The 27,010-nt window shown below is 41.4% G+C and overlaps 1 protein-coding gene across 4 annotated transcripts in view; it reads left to right on the forward strand.

The window, feature by feature from the left end:
• The window catches only part of SRPX (sushi repeat containing protein X-linked), a 114,951-nt gene extending 89,778 nt beyond the window's left edge, over positions 1-25,173 (forward strand). For all 4 annotated transcript variants that reach the window (XM_021681685.1, XM_021681702.1, XM_044911703.1 and 1 more), the window contains 2 exons: positions 10,070-10,191; positions 24,671-25,173. In XM_021681685.1, coding sequence (XP_021537360.1) covers positions 10,070-10,191; positions 24,671-24,854 — 306 coding nt within the window. In that variant the 3' untranslated portion in view covers positions 24,855-25,173. The remainder of the gene's footprint in view (positions 1-10,069; positions 10,192-24,670) is intronic.
• The last annotated feature ends 1,837 nt before the right edge of the window (positions 25,174-27,010 follow it).

The raw sequence follows: 27,010 nt of genomic DNA on the forward strand, positions 1-27,010 counted from the left end.
AGGCTGATTTCATGGGTGTTCAGAGTGGTCTTGTATATATCCAGCTCAATTCAGGGGACCAGTTGGAGTAGGGTCCCCTATTCCTCCACCATCTTTTTTGCAGCCCCCTGAAATTTTTCTTTTTCTAACTTATTTCACTTAGAATAGTACCCTCAAAGTCCATTCATGGTGTTGCAAATGGCAAGGTTTTATTCCCTTTTGGCTGAGTAATATTTCATGTTTCACATCACATTTTCTTTATCCATTCATCCATCAATGGACACTGAAGTTGTTTCTTTATCTTAGCTCTTGTAAATAATTGTGCAATGAACACTCTTCAAGTTAGTATTTTTGTTTTCTTTGGATAAATATCCAGAAGTGGAATTACTGTATCATATGGAGGTTCTATTTTCAATGTGGGGGGTAACCTCCATACTACTTTCCATGATGACTTCACCAATTTACATTCCCACCAGCTATGCACAAGAGTTCCCTTTTCTCCACATTCTTACCAGGATTTGGTATTGTTATTTTGCTGATGACATTCTAACAGGAGTGAGGATATCTCTTTATGGTTTTGATTTGCATTTCCCTGATGAGTAGTGATGTTGAGCATCTTTTCATGGACCTATTGACTTTTTGTGTATCTTATTTAGAGACATTTCTATTCTGATATTTCTCATTTTTTTATTTTGTTAATCACCATACATTACATCATTAGTTTTTGATGTAGTGTTCCATGATTCATTGTTTGCGTAAAACTCCCAGTGCTCCATTCAATACGTGCGCTCTTTAATACCTATCACCAGGCTAACCCATCCCCCCCACCCCTCCCCTCTAGAACCCTCAGTTTGTTTCTCAGAGTCCATAGTCTCTCATGGTTCATCTCCTCCTCTGATTTCCCCCCCCTTCATTTTTCCCTTCCTACTATTTTCTTCTTTTCTAACATATAATGTATTATTTGTTTCAGAGGTACAGGTCTGTGATTCAACAGTCTTACACAATTCACAGCGCTCACCATAGCACATACCCTCCCCAATGTCTATCACCCAGCTACCCCATCCCACCCCCCACTCCAGCAACCCTCAGTTTGTTTCCTGAGATTAAGAATTCCTCATATCAGTGAGATCATACGATACATGTCTTTCTCTGATTGACTTATTTCGCTCAGCATAATACCCTCCAGTTCCATCCACGTCGTTGCAAATGGCAAGATTTCATTCCTTCTGATGGCTGCATAATATTCCATTGTATATATATATATATACCACATCTTCTTTATCCATTCATCTGTCGATGGACATCTTGGCTCTTTCCATAGTTTGGCTATTGTGGACATTGCTGCTATAAACATTGGGGTGCACATACCCCTTTGGATCCGTATATTTGTATCTTTGGGGTAAATACCCAGTAGTGCAATTGCTGGGTCGTAGGGTAGCTCTATTTTCAACTTTTTGAGGAACCTCCATACTGTTTTCCAGAGTGGCTGCACCAGCTTGCATTCCCACCAACTGTGTAGGAGGGTTCCCCTCTCTCCACATCCCCGCCAACATCTGTCGTTTCCTGACTTGTTAATTTTAGCCATTCTGACTGGTGTGAGGTGGTATCTCATTGAGATTTTGATTCGGATTTCCCTGATGCCAAGCGATGTTGAGCGCTTTTTCATGTGTCTGTTGGCCATTTGGATGTTTTCTTTGGAAAGATGTCTGTTCATGTCTTCTGCCCCTTTCTTGATTGGATATTTCTCATTTTTAATTAGATTATTTGTGGGGGGTTTTCTTTTTGTTTTGTCTTTGCTATTGAGTTATAAGAGGTTTTTTAAATATATTTTGGATTGTAAACCTTTACTAGATATATGGCTTACAAATATTTTTCTCATTCTGTAGGGTGTCTTTTCACTTTTTTTTAATTGTTTCTATTGCTGTGTAGAAACTTTTTAGTTTGGTGTAGTCCCACTTGTTCTTTATTTTGTTGCTTGTGCTTTAGGTGCATATGCAAATCAGTGCCAAGACCCATGTCAAGGAGCTTTTTCCTTAATTTTCCTCCTAGGAATTTCATGTTTCAGGTCTTTTGTTGACATCTGCAGTCCATTTTTCAAGTGGTATAAGATAGGGGTCTAATTTAATTCTTTTACATGTGAATATTCAGTTTTCCCAGCACCATTTACTGATGAGACTGTCTTTTCTCCATTGAGTATTCTTGTATCCCTTGTCAAATATTAGTTGACTGCATTTCCTTAGGTTTAATTCTGGACTCTCAAGTCTGTTTCATTGATCTGTGTGTCTGTTTTTTTTTTAAAGATTTTTTAAATTTATTTATCTGAGAGAGAGAATGGGAGACAGCATGAGAGGGGGAGGATCAGAGGGAGAAGCAGACTCCCTGCCGAGCAGGGAGCCCGATGCGGGACTCGATCCCGGGACTCCAGGATCATGACCTGAGCCGAAGGCAGTCGCTTAACCAACTGAGCCACCCCGGGGCCCCCGGGTTTTTTTTTTTTTTTTTTTTTTTAAGATTTATTTATTCATAAGAGACAGAGAAGGCAGAGGGAGAAGCAGGCTCCCTGCTGAGCAGGGAGCCCACTGTGGGACTCAGTCCCAGGACCCTGGGATCATGACCTGAGCCGAAGGCAGACGCTTAACCATCTGAGCCACCCAGGCGCCCATATGTGTCTGTTTTTATACCAGTAGTACACTCTTTTGATTCTATAGCTGCTTTGTATTATAGTTTGAAATCAGGAAGTGTAATGATTTCCATTTTATTCTTCTCAGGATTGCTGTGGATATTTGGGGTCTTTTGTGGTTCCATATAAATTTTCGGATTTTTATTCTACTTCTGTAAAAAAAAATACCATTGCAATTTTGATAGAGATTGTATTGAATCTATAGATGGCTGGTAGTATGGCCATTTAAACAATATTAATTCTTTTAATCTACAAACAGGATACCTTTTCATTTAATTGTGTTTTATTTGATTTCTTTGGTCAGTGCCTTACAGTTCTGTGTAGAGATCTTTCACCACCTTGGTTAAGTTTATTTCTATGCATTTTACTGTTTTTGGTGCTGCTGTAAATGGGATTGTTTTCTTCTTTTTCAGATAATTCACTGTATATAGAAATGCTGCTAGTTTTTGAAGGTTAATTTTGTATACTGTAACTTTATCGAATACATTGATTATATCTCAGTTTTCTCGTGGAGTCTTTAGAATTTCTTATATATAAGATCATGTCACCTGCAAATAGAGAAAATTTCACTTCTGTTGCCTTTTATTTCTTTCCCTTGCCTGATTGCTCTGGTAAGGTCTTCCAGTGCCAGTTGAATATAAGTGGTGAGAATGGAAAAATTTTGCATCTGTATTCTTCAGGGATGTTGGTTTATAGTTTTCTTTTCTGGTAGTATCCTTTTCTGGCTGTGGTTTCAGGGTAATGGTGGCCTCATAAAATGATTTTGGAAGTATTCTCTCCTTTTCAGCTTTTTGGAAGAATTTGAGAAGGATTGGTCTTTAAATATTTGGTAAAACTCACCAGTGAAGCCATCTTGTCCTGGGCATTTTTTTGTTAGGAGGTTTTTGATTACTGATTCAGTCTTCTTACTAGTAATTAGACTATTCACATTTTTTTAAAGATTTTATTTATTTATTTGAGAGAGAGAGAGACAGAGCATGAGCGGAGTGAGGGGCAGAGAGAGAAGCAGGCACTCTGCTGAGCAGGGTGCCCGACATGGGCCTCAATCCCGGGACTCCAGGATCATGACCTGAGCCGAAAGTGGATGCTTAACTGACTGAGCCATCCAGGCGCCCAGATTTTTTTTACTTAATTTAGTATGTTTCTAAGAAGTTTTTCATTTCTTCTAGGTTGTCCAGTTTTTGGCATGTACTTGTTCATAGTAGCCTCTTGTGATTATTTATATTTCTGTGGTATCAGTTGTAATATCTCCTTTTTCATTTATAATTTTGTTGATTTGGATCCTTTTTTTTTCCTTGGTCAGTCTAGTTAAGGTATGTCAATTTTGTTTATCTTTCAAGGAACCAAATCTTAGTTTGGTTATTTTTTTGTCTATTGTTTTCCTGTTCTATATTTAGTGTATTCCTACTCTAATCTTATTTCCTTCCTTCTGCTAACTTTTGGCTCAGTTTGTTTTCTTTTTCTAGTTCCTTAAGGCATAAAATTAGGTTATTTGGGAAATTTCTTCTTAATATAGGCTTTTATTGCTATGAACTTCCCTCTCAGAACTGCTTTTGCTGTATCCCATATGTTTTGATATAATGTGTTTTCATTTGCATTTGTCTCAAGATACTTTTTTATATCCCCTTTGATTTCTTCTCCAATACAATGGCTATTCAGGGGAGTGTTTGATTTCCATGTATTTGGGTGTTTCTACTTTCCTCTTGTTACTGATTTCTAGTTTTATACCATTATGTGAAAAGAAGATACTTGGTAGGATTTTATTCTTATTGAATTGGCTAAGACTTGTTTTGTGGCCTAATATATGGTCTTTCCTAGAAAATATTCCATGAGTATTTGAAGAATGTGTACTCTGCTCTTCTCAGAGTGTTCTTTATATGTCATTTAGGTCCATTTGGTCTACAGTATTGTTCAAATCCACTGTTTCCTTATTGGTTATCTTTGGAGAATAGATGATCTCTCCATTGTTGACAGAGGGATATTAAAGTCCTCAACCATTATTGTATTGCTGTTTATTTGTCCTTTTAGCTCTGTTTTTGCTTTATGTATTTAGTTGCTCTGATGTTGGGTACATAAATATTTTCAATTTTTATATCTTCCCAATGTATTGATCCCTTTATCATTATATAATGACCTTTTTTGTCTCTTTTAAGATTTTATTTATTTGAGACAGAGGGCGTGTATGAGTACTAGGGGGAGGGGCAGAGGGAGAGAGGGAGAGAAAGAAGCAGACACACTGTGGAGCAGGGAGCTGGACACGGGGCTCAATCCCAGGACCCTGAGATCATTGACCTGAGCTGAAGATGGACACTTAACTGACTGAGCCACCCAGGCACCCCTTGTCTCCTTTTACCATTTTTAGATTAAAGTGTTTTGTATGATACAAGTATAGTTACTCCTACTTTTTGTGGTTGCCATTTACTTGAAATATCCCTTTTCATTCACACACTCAGTCTATATGTGTCTTTAAGGCTAATGTGAGTCTCTTGTAGGCAGCATATAGTTGGATCTTTAAAAAAAAAAAAAAAAAAAAAAAATCCACGGGTGCCTGGGTGGCTCAGTTGGTTAAGCGACTGCCTTCAGCTCAGGTCATGATCCTGGAGTCCCGGGATCGAGTCCCGCATCGGGCTCCCTGCTCAGAGGGGAGTCTGCTTCTCCCTCTGACCCTCCCCCCCTCATGTGCTCTTTCTCTCTCTCATTCAGTCTCTCAAATAAATAAATAAAATCTTTAAAAAAAAAAATCCACGTATTCTGTCCTTTTGATTGGAGAATTTAATGTTTACATTTAGAGTAATTATTGATAAGAATGTACCTTCTATTTTGTTGTTTTTTATTGTTTTATAGCTCTATTGTTTCTTCTGTCTTTACTTGTTGTCTTTTTGTGTGTGTGTGTTTGATGTCTTATGGTTTCAATATGCTTTGACGTCTTCATGTTCTTTTGTATAATTAGTACAGGTTTTTCCCTTGTGGTTACCATGAGACTGACATACAATATCTTAAAATTGTAACACTCTGTTTTAAACCAATATCAACTTAACTTCAATAGAATTCCTAAGCTTTATACTTGTACTTCTCCCTCTCACATTTTAGGTTACTGATGTTATAGTTCACACGTTTTTATATTGTGTAACTAATAACAGATGATTGTAGTTTGAGTTATTTTTACTTCATTTGTTTTTTAACTTTAAAACTAGAGCTGTGAGTGAATTAAGCATCATCTTTATCATATTACAGAATCCAATTTTGATCATATATTTACCATCAACAGTGACTTTTACATTGCTGCCTTATGTTTTTATGATGTCAGCTAGTATTTTTATTTCCACTTAATGAACTCTGTTGAGCATTTCTTATAATGTAGGTCTAGTGGAGATCAATTCCCTCAACTTTGGTTTGCTCAGGAAAGTCTTTATCTCCCCATTTCTGAAGGACCACTTCACCTGGTAGATTATGGTTGGCTGACAGTTTTTTTTCTTTCAATATTTTGAATATGCTATCCCATTATCTTATGGCCTGAAAAGTTTGTTAAAAAATCCACTAATAGTCTTATGGGTTTCCCTTGTATGTAACTTCTCTCTTTTCTTTTGCTATTTTTAAAATTATTGCTCTTTGACTTTTGACAATTTAATTATGATGTGTCTCAGTATAGCCCTATTTGAGATCATTTGGGCATCTTTGATCTGGATGTCCATTTCTCTTTCCAGGTTTGGGAAGTTTTCGGCCATTATTGTTTTAAATATATTTTCTGCCCCTTTCTCCCTTTTTTTTCCCCTCCTTCTGAAATTCCCATAATGTGAATATTGTTTCTTTTCATTCTGTCCCATAAGTCCTTTAGGCTTTATTCCTTTTTCATTCTTTATTCTTTTTTTCTCCTCTGACTGGGTAGTTTAAAATGCTGCATCTGCCAGGTTCCTGATTTTTTTTTTTTTTTTTTTTTTTTTCTTCTGCATGGCCAAGACTGCTTTTGACGCTCTGTATAGAATTGTTCAGTTGAGTTACTGTATGCGTTAACTCTGGGATTTTTATTTTATTTTATTTTTTATTTTTTTAAAAGATTTTATTTATTTATTAGAGAATGAGAGACAGCATGAGAGGGAGGAGGGTCAGAGGGAGAAGCAGACTCCCCGCTGAGCGGGACTCGATCCCGGGACTCCAGGATCATGACCTGAGCTGAAGGCAGTCGCTCAACCAACTGAGCCACCCAGGCACCCCTGGGATTTTTTTTTTTTTAATTTATTTTTTAAAAGATTTTATTTATCTGACAGAACATAAGCAGGGGAAATGGCAGAGGGAGAGGGGGAGTGAGAAGCAGGCTCCCCACTGAGTCAGGAGTCCGATGAGGGGCACAGTCCCAGTTACCCTGGGATCATGACCTGAGCCAAAGGCAGATGCTTAATGGACTGAGTCACCCAGGCACCCCTGTTTTTTTCTAATTGTTTCTATGTTGAACTCGTCTTGTTCATACATTGCTTTCCTCATTTTGTCTAGTTGTCTATGCATTCCTGTAGTTCACTAAACTTAGAATTATTCTGAATTTCTGACCATCCATAGATTTCCATTTCTGTAGCATCAGTTATTAGAGCTTTATTAGTTCCCTTTGGTGGTGTTCTTGATTGGTTTCCTTTGGTGTTTTTTCATGATCCTTGATTCCTTGTGTTGGTATCTACACATTCGAGTAAGTGTTCTCTTCCAGACTTTGCAGGTTCACTCTGGCTGAGACAGTTCTCAGCAATCATCTCAGTTTTGGTTTTTTGGACATGTCTGCTGGTAGTGTCTTTGGACACGTGGGGCCTGCTCTTAGGCTCTATTTTGGGGCAAGGCAACTGTTTGGGTTCTAAGGCCGGTGGTCGGGGGTGGGGTGTGTGTGCCCCTACTGAGAATAGCTGGGTAAGACTGCTGGCTTGCTTCCTTATCCAAGTGAAGCTGTAGGATAGGCTGGATTCTCGAGTCAGGCTTCGTAGGCAGGACTGGCTACTATACTCAGCAGGAGGTGGAGCTATGACTTCGCCTCCCTGCTCTGGTGGGGTGGCACGATGGAAACCAGGGCCTGCACAGCTCCCTGTTCGTGGACCTGAATGAGGCAAGAGTGTGCGCTGAATATCATGGTCAGGTGAGGCTACCGGTTTTGCTCTCCAGACAGGGAAAGTCATGGGCTGTGCCCTCTGATCAAGTGCCCCTCTAAGCAGGGCTGTTACATAGGCCACCCAGCATCCCTTGTGCTGTGGGAAGGTGCCCCAGTTGGGCAGTCGGGAGGCTGTGCTCAGCAATAAGTGGGGCGACAGATGAGTGGGTGAAGCATCAGTTTCCCTGCTTGGGCTCAGTGGGAGCAGCAGCTCCAAGGCCACTAATGCTCTTCATTTTTGGTCTTGAGTCAAGTCGACCCAAGCTTCACGTTCATGTCCCAACAGGACTACTGTGTTCACTCTGGTAGCAATCAGCTCTGCCCACCTACCTCCCAGCTTGGGAGTGGCTGCGTTAGGTAGTGCCCTGGTGTTCTTACCAATCTTCCCTGTCAGAGGGAGGGGGCTGGGTGGAAGCCATATTCCATAGCTGGTGGGGCCATGACTCATGCTCCTGCCTGGGCAGGACTGGAAGAGTTCACTTACGGCAACTCCCACATTTTCCCAAATAGGCTTTCTGGTCAGGAGTGGCTGTGAGTCTTGATCCATAGTGGGTAGGGCAATGCATTAATTCCCCTGCCTGGGCTAGCCGAGAAAACCTCCAGAGAGCGAGGGTGCAAAGACAGTGTCCCCTGGCCCATGTTCCCTGAGAGCAAGTCTGCAGGCCCCTAGATGTGTGCCAAGCCTGAAGTCTGCCCCTTTGGCCAAAGATCCAGGCCAAACAAACAGGCCTCTTTCACAGAAATACTGGGGTTGAGCTTCAGTCGGCTGTCTAGTGCCCCGGGGTCGGGGGCAGGGGAGCCTGCCAAGAACTGTCTGATTGTTACAGTCCCATAGGCCCTCCCAGCCACCGGAGCCAGGCCACCAAGGGGCATTTCGTGAGTGGCAGCTACAAAAATCAGGACACCAGACACCGTCCAAGGTCTCTGGAAAGGTTCACAGTCTGCCCTTGGATGTGTATTTAATGAGAAGCCTGCCCTTCAGGCCGCCCCTATGATGATAAGCTCACAGGCCTCTTTCACATAATGACTGAGCTCCCGGGTCTGTTACCTCGTGCTGTGCCCTGAGGGTGGTGGCTATTTAAGAACCCTCTCTCCTTTGGTTACGGGCCTGCAGGACTGCTAGTGTAAGCCCGACTGGACGCCACAGCCAGGTGAGATAGCGAGGTGTTCCTGGCGGCAGCCATAAAAATCAAGTTCCCAGACAAGGGAATGAGCTCCTTTCTGGAAGATACCAGTGAGGTGGAATGAGGCAGAGTTAGAGCACAAAGACAGCATCCACTGGTCGCCAGTCCCCGAGAGTACCTCTGGAGGCCCCTAGATGGATGCCAAACCAAAAGCCTGCCCCTCAGGCCAGACCTCCTGGACAAGCAGATAGGTCCCATTCTCAGAGGATGCTGGGAGGGGCTCCTGGGTGGCTCAGTCGGTTCAGTGTCCGCCTTTGGCTCAGGTCATGGTCCCGAGGTCCTGGGATCGAGCCCCATGTTGGGCTTCCTGCTCGGCGGGGGAGTCTGCTTCTCCCTCTGCCTCTGCCCCTCCCCCCACTTATGTACTCGCTCACTCTCTTGCTCGCTCGCTCTCAAATAAATAAAATCTTAAAAAAAAAAAGAAAAGAAATGCTGCTGGCGTTTCAGTCTTCCATCTGCGCTGTGCCGTAGGAGTTGTAGTGCACCAGTAACCCTGTCTCCAATTGTTATGGTCCCTTGGGACCCAGGAATGCAAGCCCTTTCCTCCCGGCCCCCAGCCTCTAGCATCAGGCTATCAAAGGGTGTCCTGTGGGCAGCAGGTATAAAAGGCAGGTCATCAGATGTGAAAACTAGGGCACCAGACGAAGATTGAAACCTTTGATTACTGTGTCTTTTCTTACTGTGTTTGTTTGGGTGTGAGGAGCTTACGGCAAAGGTGGGGGAGAAGCAGGGGCAGATAAGGGGACTCTGGAAATAACTCTTCTCTCCTTGAAAACAAATTGGAATTCTCTGGGGGTGGTTTTGGACACTTTCTAGGATCTTCAGCTCATGCAAAGTCTCACCTCCTCTGGAAATACAGAAGACTGCCATCTTGCTCAGGTTTTCACAATCTTATTGCTGAGCCATTGCTGAATGGTTTCTCTAGGAGGGTATTTGGGTTTTAAGCCACTAATTGAACCCCAGTTTCTCCACTGTTCTCAAGAATGTTTGGAGTAGGCAAATAAACTTTCCCAAACAGAACACTGCTGTTTCTGGATGTCTGTAGTTTGACCTGGAAGTCTCTTTCTTCATGCTCATGCCTCCCCTTCTGTTGTTGCTTCCCAGCAAGCACAGTGTGGCCTGGATCTTCGACATATCACAGTGGTGGAGCTTGTGGGTGTGTTCCCGACCCTCGTCGGCAGGATAGGCACAAAGATTATGCCTCCAGCCCTGGCTCTGCAGCTCAGGTAGGTGGAAGTCCTGTCTGTAAATTGTAGTCCCTACAATGTGCTTTTTGGGGATCAGGCTCCCTGATTTCTCGCTACTCAGTATTAATTCCAGGTAACCTTCAATGTTGAATTGCTTGTAGTCTGAGAGTTCTAGAACCATGTTAATTGGCATGGTGCTGCTTGTGCAAAATATATAATGTGGTGGATAATTTCCAGTGTTCTCTTCTTTCCCTCTTTAACGAAGGGTCTGTGCTTTGTCTTGGCTGTTTTTCTTTCTGCTGCATGGGGTTGGGGTGAGTAAGGAAGAGGCTGCAAAAAGGACCTTCGCAATCCTTTGTGTTATTAGGAGAGCGGGCATCCAGTTAGCCTTTGCAGGCTTGGCCTCTCTTACCTCCATGCTTACAGGGTACTTGTCCACACCCCCATTTTAACAACTTTATTTTACTTCGGTAATACTTACAAAGCTAGAATCATGGTGCTCAGGCTCTGAGTCGTGGTACCTTAAAAAAGCAGAATTCAACAGCCAAAAGGTAATTTCAGAACAATCCCAAATATTTACTTGCATCTCTTGACCACTGTGAAAAGGATAATTAGGCTAAAGCAAAACTCCTCAAAATCTTCTTTCTCACCCATCCTTTTTTCTCCCACAGTGCAAGCGGGGGGGGGGTGCTTGTTGATAGCCAATAGTCACTACTCTTCAGAGTCTTTCAGGGGCCCAGGCTGATGTGGCCCCACAATCTTGTAGCATCAACATTTAGAAGACATGACTTCCAGGTTTCTGCAAAGGGGGAAGAGAGGAAAAATAAACCCTACTCCTCTTTCATGCTTCACATTGGAAGCAGAAAATTGTTCTCTCCAAGGCCATTGGCTAGAATTCATCCTGTGATTGCGATTGAACTTCAAGGCAGCCTGGGAAATGCAGCATTTCTGTATTCCCAAGAAGAAGAAAATGAAAGAGGACTTGATGAGCCCCATCACAGATGTTCAAAGAGGTTCACAGAGATTCCTTGGGAGAGTATAGGATAGAAATATGTCCTGAGCCAGTGAAGTCATAGATCGACACAATAGAGTGAAGTCATAGATCGACACAATAGATTCTTTAATGTGTCTATTTTCCCTCTGCCTTTTGGCACCCCCCACGTTTGATTTATACCTTTCCACCCAAAAAGAGTGCCCCATCCATACCAAGGTCAAAATCTCAGAGGGCAAGGGAGGGAAAAAGAAATGAGGATGCCTCAATTACCTTTAGTTGGCTGAAAGAGGGAGAAGGCTGGGTATACTCATAAGCTTTTATATATACATTTTTTGGTCCTGTCGCATTTGCGAGCACCTCTCTAGAGGTGACACTTTTGAGGTCACCACCAGATCTCCTCAACATTTGCTATCCAATACCTAGCACAGTGCCTGGCACCATGTTGGAGCTAAGTAAGTGGAGGAAATGATTGGAAACTGAAACAGATTTACTATTTCCAGGGGTAAGGGTAGCCTCTAAGAGTGTATTTACACTTCTTTCAAGTTGAAAACAGCAAAACTCAGGAGAGGACTATGTTGACATCTGAAAATGTCTAACAAAAATTCTCAACGTCTGTGTTCGAAGCTGTTGGTAATTTAGACCTACCTGCTCATACCCTGCACTCATGATTTTTTAAAAACCTGTCACAGAATCGGCTAAATGTTAGTCTTTGGATTACAGATAAATAGAGGGAATCTTGATGAAATTTTGATGTGATGTGATTTTAAACTATTGAAATTTGAAGAACAGAAAAATCTGATTTAAGACAAAAACTTCTATCACTCAAGTTGTAGATGTTGGGGTGACTATAGACTTCTGCAGGCTGGGGATGACCAAAGCAACAAAGAAGTTGCATACATGAATTACTCAGTGCTTCTCAAACCTGAGCAGCCTCAGAATCGCCTGGAACACTGTTAAAACATAGAATTCAGGCCCCACCCCCACAGCATCTGCTTCAGTAGGTCTAGGCTGGGGCCTGAGAACTGGCACTTCAGGCATGTTCCCATGTGTGGCCGAAGCTGGTGGTCTGGGGCTCACACTGTGAGAACCACTGGCCTAGCGTTTTACCAAAGACTTCACAACTTTGAAGTGGAAATTTTGCAAGGTCAGCCTATAAAAAGCGGGTCAATCATTACTGGGTAGCCAGAAGATAGTCCAGGTAGATGTCACGCAGAGATGATCTGTCCATGAATTACTTAATGGATTCAGTGTCAGGCCACATGACCCCTTTATCAGACCTATCAGTGAGGAATAAGGGACTTGGTAGATGGATGTTTTATCTTTTTCCCTTTGAATTCACCCTAGAGTCTAGTGCAGATGAAAAGAGCCAATTTAAGCAAAGAATGGAAAGCATGAAAGAACAGGAGATGCAGAATGCCTGGAGAATCTAAAACTTCTCTTGTCTGGTTAGAGTACTATTTTCAAATGGCACTGAAGCCATGATAAAACAATTAACAGGCAGCAGCAATGCCTGGTGTTGCAAAGTTCCCACCTCCCTGTTTTCTCACTCACACGTGAGTGCAAATTCTCCATAGTCTGAAACAGATTTAGTGAACTATTATGCTTCAAGTAAATTTGGTATGAAAAGGTCCACTGTCCTTTTCATACCAAATATACTTTATCCATTTGCCCATTGATGGACACTTACATTGTTTCCATCTCTTGGCTATTGTACATAATGCTGGAGTAAAGATGAGGGTGCATATACCTTTTCAAGTTTTTTTTAAATTTTCTTCAGATAAACCCCCAAAAGTGGAATTTGGACAATCATATACTTACTAATTTTTTTGAGGAATATCCATACTGTTTTCCAAAATGACTGCACCAATATACATTGTCACCAACAGTGCCCAAGTGTTCCCTTCCTCCACATCCTCACTAATGCCTTTTTTTCTTCAAGATTTATTAATTTGAGGGGCGCCTGGGTGGCTCAGTCATTAAGCATCTGCCTTCGGCTCAGGTCATGATCCCAGGGTCCTGGGATCGAGCTCCGCATCGGGCTCCCTGATCCGCGGGAAGCCTGCTTCTCCCTCTCCCACTCCCCCTGCTTATGTTCCCTCTCTTGCACTCTCTTTCTCCGTCAAATAAAATATTAAAAAAAAATTAATTTGAGAGGGGAGTGGTGGCGGGGGGGAAAGGGGGAGAGGAGGAGGAGAGGGATAGAGTCTTAAGCAGATTCCCAGCTGAGTGCAGAGCATGATGCGGGGCTCAATCTCATGACCCTGAGATTATGACTGGAGCCAAAACTAAGAGTCAGATGCTTAACTGACTGTACCACCCAGGCGCCCCCACCAACACATACTTTTTGTCTTTCTGATAATAGCCATTCTAACAGGAGTGAGGTGTTATTTCCCTGTGGTTTTGATTTCCACTTCTCTGATTAGTGATGGTCAGCACATTTTCTTTTTTCTTTCTCTTTTTCTTTTTTTGGAGGTGAAGTGATTTAAAAAAAAAAAAATAAACCAGGGGCGCCTGGGTAGCTCAGTCATTAAGCGTCTGCCTTCGGCTCAGGTCATGGTCCCAGGGTCCTGGGATCGAGCCCCGCATCGGGCTTCCTGCTCCGCGGGAAGCCTGCTTCTCCTTCTCCCACTCCCGCTGCTTGTGTTCCCTCTCTCGCTGTATCTCTCTCTGTCAGATAAAAAAAAAAAAAAAAATCTTTAAAAAAATAAAAATAAACCAGGATATTCCTAATTGAATGCTCTGGGACCTGTTAACAGCTATGTAGTTGATGGCCAGGTGTATGTCTTCTGTGGGAAAACATCTATGCAATTCTTCTGCCCATTTTTTATTTTGTGTTTGTTTTGTTACTGAGTTCTCAGGTATGAGTTGCAAATACTTTGTCTAATTCAGTAGGTTGCTTTTTCATTTTGTTGATAATTGCCTATGCAGAAACTTTTTAATTTGATGTATTCCCACTTGTTTATTTTTGCTTTTGTTGCCTCTACTTTTGGTGTCAAATCCAAAAAAGCATCACGGTGATGATGGATTTACTGACTATATATTCTCCTATATGTTAGGGTTTTACGTCTTACATTCAAGTCTTTAAGGCATTTTTTAGTTTATTTTTGTATATAGTGTATGATAGTGGTCCAGTTTCCCAAAAATATTTATTGAAGGAATTGTCCTTTCCCCATTGTAAAGTCTTGGCTCTTTTGTCATAAATTAATTGAGCATATGTGTGTGGGTTTATTTCTGGGCTCCCTATTCTGTTACACTGACCTAGGTGTCTGATTTTATGACAGTACCATACTGTTTTGATTGGTTTTGTAATATAGTTTGAAATCAAGGCGCATATTGCCTCCAGCTTTGTTCTTCTTTCTCAAAATTGTTTTAGCTAGTCAGCATCTTTTGTGCTTCCATACAAATTTAATGATTTTTTTTTTGTTCTGTTTCTGTGAAAAATACAATTAGAATTTTGATAGGGATTGCATCTGTATATTGCTTTGGGTAGTATGGACATTTTAACAATATCCCAATTCATGAGCATGGAATATCTTTTTTTTTTCTGTGTATTTTCTTCAATTTCATTCATCCGTGTCTTAAAGATTTCAGTGTTCAGGTCTTTAACCTCCTTGAATTTATTCCTAGGTATTTTATTCATTTTCATGCAATTGTGAAAGTGCTTGTTTTCTTAATTTTCTTTCTGATACTTCATTATTAGTGTAGAGAAATGCAAAAGATTTTTGCATCTTGATTTTTGCATCCTCTAACATTCCTGAATTCATGTATTGGTGCAATCTTTAGGATTTTCTGTTTCTGTATATAATACGTCCTCTGTAAATAGTGACAGCTTTAATACTTCCTTTCCAATTTGGATGCCTTTGATTTATTTTCCTTTCCTAACTGCTGTGGGGAGGATTTCTAATAGTATGTTAAATAATAATGGTGAGAGTGGGCATCCTTGTCTTGTTCCTGACCTTATTGGAAAACCTTCAGTTTTTTGACATCAAGTATGATGTTAGATGTGGGCTTGGCATATATAGCCTGTGTTATGTTGAGGTTTGTTTCCTCTATACTTTGTTGAGAGTTTTCATCATAAACAATATTGAGTTTTGCAAATTGTTTTTCTGCATCTATTGATGAGTATATTCTTTTTATCCTTCATTTTGTAAATGTGGTGTATCATGTTGAACAGATGTTGAACTGTCCTTGCATCCCTGAAAGAAATCCCACTTGATCATGGTGAATGATCCATTTATTGTATTGTTGAATTCAGCTTGCTAGTGTTTTGTTGAGGATTTTTGCAACTATGTTCATTAGGGATATTGGGCTTTTCTTCTAGTGTCTTGTAGTGTCTTCATCTGGTTTTGGTATCAGGGAAATTCTGGCCTCATAAAATAAGCTTGGAAGTGTTCCATCCTCTTCCATTTTTAGGAACGGTTTGAGAAGGATTGTTATTAATCATCTTCTTTGAATGTTTGCTATAATTCACCAGTGAAGCTATGTGGACCTGGTCTTCTGTTTGGTGGACAGTTTTTTGATTACTGATTCAATAGCCTTACTAGAAATTGGTGTGTTCAGATATTCTATTTCTTCATGATTCAGTTTGGGAAAGTTAAATGTTTCTAGAATTTTATACATTTCTTCTAGGTTGTCTAATTTGTTAGCATATAATTGTTCATAGTAGTTTATGATTTTCTATATTCTTATCAGTTGTAACATCTCTTTCATTTCTGATTTTACTTATTTGAGCCCTCTTTTTTTTTCTTTGTGAATCTAGCTAAAGATTTATCAGTATTGCCGTCTTTTCAAAAAGCTAGCTCTTCTTTCATTGATCTTTTCTATTGTGTGTTTCATTTATTTTCACTGTGAACTTTATTTCCTTTCTTCTGTTTTGGCCTTCACTTGTTCTGGTTGAGGTGTAAAGTTACATTATTTCAGATTTTTTTCTTATTTGAGGTAGGCATTTATCACTATGAATTTTCCTTTTAGAACTGCTTTTATTTTCTTTTTTTGGTCTCCAGCTATTTTGTTGATAAATAGAATTTTATTTTTTTTTTCCTAGAGTACAAACTAACACATAAAGTATTATATATTTTAAAAGGGCACTAGTCACATTAAACATTCTCCAGAATAGATCACATATTAGGCCAGAAACAGGACTTAACAAAATGAAACAATCATAGTCATAACTTGGATCTTTTCTGACCACAATGCTATGAAACTAGAAGTCAACCACAAGAAAAAATCTGGAAAGACCACAATACATGGAGGTTAAAAAATATGCTACTAAACAATGAATGGGTCAACCAGGAAATCAAAGAAGAAATAAAAAACTACATGGAAACAAATGAAAATGAAAACACAATGGTCAAAAACCTTTGGGATGCAGTAAACGCAGTTCTAAATGGGAAGTTCATAGCAATACAGGCCTCAAGAAGCATGAAAAATCTCAACCTAATGGTACACCTAAAGGAGCTAGAAAAAGAAAAAAGATTAGATCAGAATAAATGATATAGAAACTAAAAGACCAATAGAACAGGTAAGTGAAACCAGGAGCTGGTTCTTTGAAAAAATTAATAAAATTGATGAACTTCTAGCCCGACTTATCAAGAAAAGAGAAAGGACACAAATAAATCACAAATGAGAGGAGAGAAATAACAACCAACACCACAGAAATACAGTTATAAGAGAATATTATGAACAACTATATGCCAACAAATTGGACAACCTAGAAGACACGGATAAATGCTGAGAAACCTATCACCTACCAAAGCTGAAATAAGAAGAAATAGAAAACTTGAACAGACTATCAGCAAAGAAATTGAGCCTGTAATCAAAAAATTCCCAACAAACAAAACTCAAGGGCCAGTTATCTTCAAAGGAAAATTCTACCAAACATTTAATGAAGTGTTAATACCTATTCTTCTCAAAATATTCTAAAAAATGGAAAACTTCCAAATTCATTCTATGAGGCCAGCATTACCTGATACCAAAACCAGATAAAGACACTACAAAAAAGAAGTACGTGCCAATTTCTCTGAACATAGATACAAAAGTCCTCAACAAAATACAAGCAAACTGAATCCAACAGTACATTAAAAATCATTCACTGCAATCAAGTGGGACTTATTCCTGGGTTGCAAGGATGGTTCAATATTCACAAATCACTCAATGTGATACATCACATCAATAAGAGAAAGGATCAGAACCATATGATCATTTCAATTGATGCAGAAAAAAAAACCCTTAACAAAGGTTTAGAGGGAAACTACCTCAACATAATAAAGGCCATATGTAAAAAAAAAACCACAGAGAACATCATCCTTAATGGGGAAAAACTGAGAGCTTTTTCTCCCTAAGGTCAGGAACAAGACAAAGATGTCCACTCTCACCACTTTTATTCAACAGAGTACTGGCAGTTCCAGCCACAGCAATCAGCCAACAAAAAGAATGCATCCAAATTGGAAAGGAAGAATTAAAATTTTTAATATTTGTAGATGACATGATATTCTATGTAGAAAACCTGAAAGACTCCACCAAAAAACTGGTAGAACTGATAAATGAATTCAGTAAAGTCACAGGATACAAAATCCATGTATAGAAACCTATTGTATTTCTACTGCTTCATTATTGGTGTATAGAAAGAGAATTAAGAAAAACTTACTTAAAATTGCACCAAAAATAAGATACCTGGGAATAAACCTAACCAAAGAGGTGAGAGACCTGTACCCTGAAAACTATAAAACACTGATGAAAGAAATTGAAGACAATGCAAAGAAATGGAAAGACATTCCATGCTCATGGATTGGAAGAACAAATACTGTTAAAATGTCTATACTACCCAAAGCAATCTACACATTTAATGCAATCCCTATCAAAATACCACCAGCATTTTTCACAGAGCTAGAACAGATAATCCTGAAATTTGTATGGAACCACAAAAGACCCCAAATAGCCAAAGCAACCTTGGAAAAGCAAAGCAAAGCTGGAGGCATCACAATTCCAGACTTTAAGATATATTACAAAGCTGTAGTAATCAAAACAGTATGGTATTGGCACGAAAATAGACACATAGGGCAATGGAACAGAATAGAAAACCCGGAAAAGAACCCACAAATATATGGTCAGTTAATTGTTGACAAAGCAGGAACGAATATCCAATGGAAAAAAAGACAGTCTTTTCAACAAATGGTGTTGGGAAAACTGGACAGAAACCTGTAAAAGGATGAAACTAAACCACTTTCTTACACCATACACAAAAATTCAAAATGGATCAAAGACCTAAATGTGAGACATGAAACCATAACAATCCTAGAGAACACAGACCATAACCTCTTTGACGTCGGCCATAGCAACTTCCTTGTACATATGTTTCCTGAGGCAAGGGAAACAAAAACAAAAACTATTGGGACTTCATCAAGATAAAAAGCTTCTGCACAGTGAAGGAAACCATCAGCAAAACTAAAAGGCAGCCTACTGAATGGGAGAAGGTATTTGCAAATGACATATCTGATAAAGAGTTAGTATACAAAATATCAAAAGAGCTTATGCAACTCAACACTCAAAAAACAATTTTAAAATGTACACTTCTCCCTACCCAGAGAAGACCTACAGGTGACCAATAGACACATGAAAAGATGTTCAACACTACTCATCATCAGAGAAATGCAAATCAAAACCACAGTGAGATATCACCTCACACCCGTCAGAATCGCTAAAGTCAACACAACAGGTATTGAGGATGTGGAGAAAGGGGAACCTTTGTGCACTGTTGGGGGAGAATGCAAACGGGTACAACCACTGTGGAAAACACTATGGAGGTTCCTCAAAAAGTTAAAAATAGAACTCCCCTCTGATCCAGCAATTGCCCTACTAGGTATTTACCCAAAGACTATGTTTTATGTTTTTGATGTCACAACTACATCTTTTTATCTTGTGTATCCCTTAACTTATTGTAGTTATAGTTATTTTTACTACTTTATTTTCACCTTTTATTATTAACTTTATGTGATAAATCTACTACCTTTACTATATATTTACCTTTACCAATGAGATGTATACTTTCATATATTTTCTTGTTACTAATTAGTGCCCATTCTTTTCAGCATAAAGAAGTCCCTTTACCATTTCTTGTAAGGGTGGTTTAGTGGTGGTGAACTCCTTTAGCTTGTCTGCAAAACTATGTCTCCTTCAATTCTGAATAATTTTGTTGAATAGAATATTCTTGGTTGGAAGCGGTTTTCGTTGAACACTTTGAATGTATCCTGCCACTCCCTTTGGCCTGCAAAGTTTCTGTTGAAAATACATGCTGATAGTCTAATGGAACCATACTATATGCAAATGTTAGTTTGTTTTCTGTTGTTCCATATGTCCTTTAAGCTATTTTCATTGTTTACCCATTCAGAGCAGCAAAAAGAAAAATTTAAAATTCTTCTGCCCTGTCTTTGAGCTCACTGATTATTTCTTCTGCTTCATTTAGTTTGTTGAATTCCTCTTACATATTTTTAAATTCGGTTATTGAATTCTTCGGGTCTGTGACTTCTGTTTGGTACTTTTATTTTCTTTTTTGAAGTTCTCACTGTACTAAACCATTCTTTTTCCGAGTTCAGTGAGCATTTTTATGATCATTACTTTGAACTCTTTATCAGGTAGATTACTTTTCTCCATTTTATTAAGGTTTATTTTCCAAGGTTTGATCTTGCTATGTTGTTTGGAGCATATTCTTCTGTTGCATTAGATGAAACAGCCACTTCTCCCAATGTTGAAATGGTGGTCTTATATAGGAGAAGATCTTTATTGGTCATCTGTGCCCTAGCTTTTGGTTCTCTCAAACCTTTCTGATTCTCTAAGCAGACTATTTTATTTTCAGTAGCTTCCAATATTTGAGAGTGTGCCAGTATGTATCCGTGTGCCAATGGTGAGTATCTTAGCACTTAGATTCAGACTCATTGGAAGCCAGACCCCCAATCAGCAGCTGTTAAGGATGCAAATATACATATAGTGCTGTGGGACTGTAAATGTTAGCTCCACTGGTCATCTGAGCTGCGTGATCGGGAGGTGTCCCCTGGGTGGCAGTCACAAAAATTGGGACCTCAGACAAGTGAATAAGCTCTTTTCTAGGACCTATAGGTTCCTAGATGTGTGCTAAAGCTGAAGCCTGCCCCTCAGGATGAAGCTCCAGGATAAGGAAATAGGAATTTTTCACAGAAAGATGGGATCTGTTTTAATCTGTCTGTGCAGTGCCCCAGAGGTGATAGCCTACCAAGAACTGTCTTCTTGATTGTTACAGTCTGGTGGCACCCAGGAATGTTAAGTCTTTTTGGCCACTAGAGCCAGGTGATCAAGGGGTATCCTCTGTGTGGCATCTACAAAAACCATGGCACCAGATGTAAAAAACTATGTAAGTTCCCCTCCCATAGCTGCTAGTACTCTGGAGAGCAGCAGAGGGAGAGTACAGAGATAGCATCTCCCCTCCAAGGTCTCTGAAAGGTTTACAGTCAGTCCCTAGATGTATATTTAATGAAAAGCCCACCCCACGTGCTGTAGCTATGATGATAAGCTAATAGACCTCTTTCACAGAAAGACTGAAATCCTGGGTCTGAACTAACTGCTGTCTCCTGAAGGTGGTAGCTGTTTAAGAACTTTTTCCTGTTGGTTACCGTCTTTTAGGACCTATAGGTGTAAGCAACACTGGCCCAAGAGCCAGATGATATAGAAGTGTCTTGGCAGCAGCATCAGCGAGTATCAGGGAGCCAGAAAAGGTGTACACTCCTTTCTGGAAAATACTAGTGAGCTGTAGGGAGGCAGATGGAGAGTGTGAAGATGGGGCCCACCAGCTTGAGTGAAGCAAAGGGAGAGTGCAAAGGATGGTACTCACTGAAAAAAGGATAAAGAGAGAGGGAGGGGGACAGAGCAAAGAAGAGAGGGACACACACAGGGAGAGACCAAGACACAAATAATTGTAAGGAGATGGTTAGAGGAAAAGGATAGAGGGAGGTGGGGGTAAAGAGGGGACAGGATCAAAGGAGACAGAGACACACACAAATGGGGGGGTAGAGTGATATGGGGGAGAAGAATGAGAGAGACAGAGTGGGGGAGATGGACACAGAGACAGAGAAAGAGACATGGACCGAGATGGAGTGAGAGGGATGTAGAGAGGGGTAGGGGAAAAAAAGAGAAGGAGAGAGAGGAAGAGAGGGGGAAGCTGAGACAGACAGACAGAAAGACCGAGACCTACACGGGGAGAGATAAAGAGGTAGAAAGACACACCAACATAGACACATAAAGAGAAACAGGGCTTGAGAAAGAGAAGGATAAAAGGGAGAGAAGGGGGATGGAGCATAGGAGACACACACAGACAAAGCAAGAGATGGACATACAGAGAGAAGGAGAGGGAACGGGAGAGAGAAATGGGGAACAAGTGTGCAAAGGACAGATGGAGAGAAGACGAGTGTGACAGAGAGGGAGTGCATGCGAGAGCTGGGGAAGAGAGAGATGGACAGAGCTGGAGGGAAAGTGAGCACGATGGACAGACTGGAAGCAAGAGAGCTTGAGTGTGCACGACGGGGAGCAAGGAATGGATGGAGAGAGACCGTGCCCACCAGCTTTAGAAGGCAGGATAGCACAAAGATGGCACCTGCTGGCTGGAGTATAACGAAGTAGCCCAAAGGCCAAAACTAAGAAAAGAGAGATGGCTTCCACTAGCCTTAGCAAGACAGAGGTGGAGTGTGAAAATCGCACCCACGAACCTCTGTCCCTGGAGAGTCTCCCTCAGGCCCCTGGCCCCCAATCAGGAGCCTCTCTCACCTGATGTCTGGGTGTTTTTCAAATGGCTGCTCCTGGGTTGCACTTTGGGGTGAGTTTGCATGTTGAGCCCTGTAAGCACCATTTCTCAGTCTACCACAGACCTGCGCATCTCATGTGCTTGAGCCCTATTAGTTTTCAAAGCTAGCCATGTGGGGAGAGCTCTCTCATGTGCAGATCTCAAGACAGGGTTCCCCAAGAGGGGTGGAAATACTCTGATCCTCGGGGGAAAAGCTCCAGGTTTTCAGCTCCCTCTTGATTGGTGTTACTGTGCTGGGCATGTGGATTTTTTGCTGAGACTGTAGTTCAGCTTTTCATACCTGCTTGGATGTGGCTTTGTTCTCATTTCCTGAAATGTAGTAGTCACTCTGCCTGGTCTCAGGTGTTTTTTCAGAAGAAATTGTTCCATATGTAGTTGTAAATTTCTTGTGTCCATGGGAGGAGGGGAGTTAGGATATTCTTCCTTTGCCATCTTGAAACAAACAGAACATCCCGTATTATTTTTGAGTCTGTAGAGTTTTCTAGAAGATTCTCCAGGAAGAGCTCATTCCAATCTGATGACAGGCATTTATGTAACTCTAACACACTCCTGGCACCACCCCCCGAACCTGTGGGGTGTCCCATCATCCATCCCCAAGATTTCTGTGTTCTCTTGGCCATGGTGGGATATACTCCAGTAACTGTTGATAGCCTGCTGGCCTGAACACTCATTTCTTCCCATGGTCGTTTTTCCTCTTTATATTCTGTCAGTCAAGGCACAAGGCTCACATGAGGAATGTGTGTGGAGCAGATGGTGACACCATGGGAGATTTCCATCCTAGCCTCAGAAGCACTATAACATCAAATGCTCCAGTCCCTCATTGGCTGCCCCACAGGCAACCCACAGGCTCCAACCACCACAACATTGCTTGGCCTTTTTCTCCTTCCAGACCGGCTTTCTTTTCTGCGCTTGTTTTCTGGGACCCTTCTGCCCTAGGACATCCCCCTCTCCCCCAGAAAACCCTAAATACTCCTCTCTTTAAAGATGCAGCGCAGTTTATCTCCATGGTCTACAAACATTCCATTAATGCATTTCTCAGTCAGCTACTCCTGAGCTTCCCTCTTACGTCTCAGGAGACCTGGTAGAGATATTTTAATGTTGTCTTTCTTTTCCTTCTAGTCATTATCGGTGGATTAGCAATTTAACCTCCCACTGAGATAAAATATAAATTATTCCCATCTTACCCGAAACTCTCTTAAAAGGCAGGAGCAAGTGTAGTCAGTTTGGATTTTGAGTAATGAATATTTTTCCCTTGATCCTTTTGTGGGAGGAAAAATATTTCATTTTAAATACAGATGGCAGTGTGTATTCTGCCTTACACATAGCCTCTGGATAAGTAAAGTCAAAAGTAAAATCAAGACTGAGTGGCACTGATATGAGGAATTCTTAATCTCAGGAAACAAACTGAGGGTTGCTGGAGTGGTGGGGGGGTGGGTGGGAGGGATGGGGTGGCTGGGTGATAGACATTGGGGAGGGTATGTGCTATGGTGAGCGCTGTGAATTGTGTAAGACTGTTGAATCACAGACCTGTACCTCTGAAACAAATCATACATTATATGTTAAAAAAAGCAGGAAGGGAAAAATGAAGGGGGAGGATCGGAGGAGGAGATGAACCATGAGAGACACTGGACTCTGAGAAACAAACTGAGGGTTCTAGAGGGGAGGCGAGTGGGGGGGATGGGTTAGCCTGGTGATGGGTATTAAAGAGGGCATGTATTGAATGGAGCACTGGGTGTTACACGTAAACAATGAATCATGGAACACTACATCAAAAAAAAAAAAGACTGGGCTTATTTTTCAATGGGCTCAGCTGATCAGCTTGGTTGCTTTCTCTGCTTATTTCATCTAAACATGTTTCTGTTCATATAAAAATCATTATTTTACACAATATAAATTCTAGCATGATAGAGTAGAAAAAAATCAGACTTTTTGGGAGGGAATTGAGGCAGAAATTAAAATTAACCAAGTTAATATACCTAGAGTGTAGACCAAGCTTAATCTCCTCTAACTGTGCAGTCCTGAGCTGGCTGCTGAATAAGCCAGAATGGGCCAGAACTACAATGTTTGGAGACTTACCTTCAGTCAGCTTCACCTAGTCCAGGGTTTTTCAGCCTTGGTACTATTGGCATTTGGGGCTAGCTAATTCTTTGCTGGGGGAGGCTTCCGTCTCCCTAGAGGCTAGACGTTCCCCTTCACTGTGCCAACAAAAAAATGCGTCCAGACATAGCCAGATATTCCCTAGAGGGCAAAATCACCCCTATTAACCATGGCCCTAGTTCTAGTATGTACATGGTTGTGCAGACCTAGTCTGTAAATTTGGGTTGACTCCAATTTAATGCAAAAAATCTATTAGTATTTTCGTACATACCTTGTAGTAACTATTGGCACATAGTGCACCGAGGCAGGCCCGGTGTCTTCCTGACGGTTGCGAAGCGGTACTACTTAACCTTTCACGTGCATACCATTCATTTGGGGATCTTGTTAGTAACTCAGATTGTAATTCAGCAGGTTCAGGGTGGAGCATGGGATTCTCCAGTGACGCTGTTAGTCCAAGCACCATACTGTGAGTAGTAAGGGTCTTCAGATGAGTAAGTCGGCGGTAGGAAGCCTTTCTCTGCATACTGTCACTATAGTGCTCTGGTTGGTCCAACAGAACCCTTGGGAGTCAGGTTTGACCGTCTTCTCTTTGTCTGCCCTAGGTTGTTGCTGCGAATCCCACTCTATTCCTTCAGTATGGTGCTAGTGGATAAGCATGGCATGGACAAGGAGCGCTATGTCTCCCTGGTGATGCCTGTGGCCCTCTTCAACCTGATCGATACTTTCCCCTTGAGAAAAGAGGAGATGGTCCTGCAAGCTCAAATGGGCCAGACCTGTAACACCTGATGCGATGGTTCCTCTCTTGGCAGTTCCTCCTCTCGTTCTACATAGTGCTATGCACGCGGAAAGGCCATAAAAATAGCCTTGATGTACAGATTTTTATTTGTAATTTTTAAAGTCTATTATGCTTTTTGTACTTTGAAGTGTACCCCCAAAAATGGTGAATAGGATATGTACTCTTTCTCTTCCATCACGGCTGGTTACTTTTATAGAGAAATTAGAAACCACAACCATACACATGCTTTCAGTGTGTTATTCAGTGTAACACATAACTTACTTCTATTTTGTTTTTTATATAAAACTTAATAAAATATTTTGGAGCAAATTTATTAAAACTCATTTTATGTTTTAAGCACAAGCCATACTTGCTCAGTGGCTTTAGGAATGGAAAAATGTAATTTCTTTCATCAGGAGGAGCTCAGCTGAGCTGGGAGAGCTGTGCTTTCAGGTGGTGGAGTAGCTGATTACAGCAACAAGCCAAAAATTAAAGAGGTAAGCCTTCAATCACTGACTGTGAGAGCATAAACAAGCACCAATTCTCCCCTTTTGTTTTTCCCCCAAAGACAGAGGGCTCATCACCCTGTTGCTGGAGGTCCATGTTTTGGGACCCTCCCCTGGAAGATAGTCAGTCCTACCAGGCCACACCCAAAGCCACAAGTACTAAACACATTCCCAACAGCTTTTTAATGTGTGCACTCAAAACCTTAGCAGCAAGTCAGTTCGCATAGGAGAAACCAAGAACTTGTGCTATAGCACTACTTTCTGGCAAAAAAAAGAAAGCTCCCTAACTACTAACCAGTTGAACTATTAGAATCAACGTAAACAGACATTCGGAAGATGGAGAAGAAGGATCCTGAGCTCACCTTATCCCATGGGCACATCAAGGCATCAACTACACGTATATAGCTAACTCTGACAATTACCTGAAGCCTGGCAGAACCGATCTTCTATAGCTAGTCATGGAGAGAAGGCCATGTCCAAAAGGGTAAGAGGAGTGGAGATGGGGTTGGGAACCAAACCCCTGGCACAACTAACTGCAAAGAGGGGCGTCACAAACATGGAAGAGCAAGACAATCAGACCCCACACCAGGTACCCCTGGCAGTGGGAACACAATTCCCCATAATGTCTGGCTGTGGAAACTATTGGGGCTTAATTCTGGAAGAGCCCAAGGGTGATAGGAAACTGAGTTCTTGCCCTTAAAGAGCCAGCATATAAATAACGGCCCAAGACACAGCACAGAAACAGTTTGATAAGCGCCTGGGGTATACATGAAGGAGATTTATCAACTAATCTCAGAACATCTGTCAGAGGAGCCGAGATCTGCAGGAGATTCCTCTGGGAACAGAAGGACTGGTGGGCGCCATTTTTCTTGCTCTTCCCCAGCCGAGACAGCCAGATGCTTCTGGGAGCTACTTCTAACACTGTCCATCTCTCATTAGCATGGCATGCTTCCAACCTAGCCATCTCGTGTGCAACCACCCAATTCAATCTGCCTGCTCCCGAAGTGACTCCTGCCCTGCCTCACTTGGCAGGCGGCCCTGGCCAGGACTGGCACCACCCCCCCATGGGATTGCTGCTCCCACACCAGCACACTCACAGCTCCAGCAGCCAGACCTTTCAGCTCTGTTCATGGAGCACACCCTGCCCTTTGGTGCACCTGCAGCTATATCATAAAGGCTACCTGCACACAGCTAGGCTGACTGCTGTCCTTGCCCATGAAGGCGCCTGTGGTGAGGGCAGCCAGACCTCTCAACAGCACAGGGGGCAACCCTGCCCAATGCATTCAGAGCAGGCAAAGCAGCTTACTGCAGACAGCTGGGCTGGAGGCAATCAGGGCTCAGCCACAAGAGGAGGGTGCAAACATGACATGGGACACCCCTAGAGTGCCTGAATCTGGTGACCAGGCGGGATTGCGTTATAGGGCACCCCAGGACCCTTTATACAATGCCACTACTTTGAAGAGCAGGAGACAGGGCTGACCTTCCAAATACACAGAGACACAGAGTTGGAGAAAATGTGGAGACAGAGGAATGTGTCCCAAATGAAAGAACAAGACAAACTCACAGTAAAAGAACTAAATAAAACAGAGATAATATGTCTGATAATAAATTCCAAATGGTCATAAAGATACTCATTGGACTGGAGAAAAGAGAGGATGTGC

This window comes from Neomonachus schauinslandi, chromosome X, assembly GCF_002201575.2.
Source record: "Neomonachus schauinslandi chromosome X, ASM220157v2, whole genome shotgun sequence".
Lineage (NCBI taxonomy): Eukaryota > Metazoa > Chordata > Mammalia > Carnivora > Phocidae > Neomonachus > Neomonachus schauinslandi.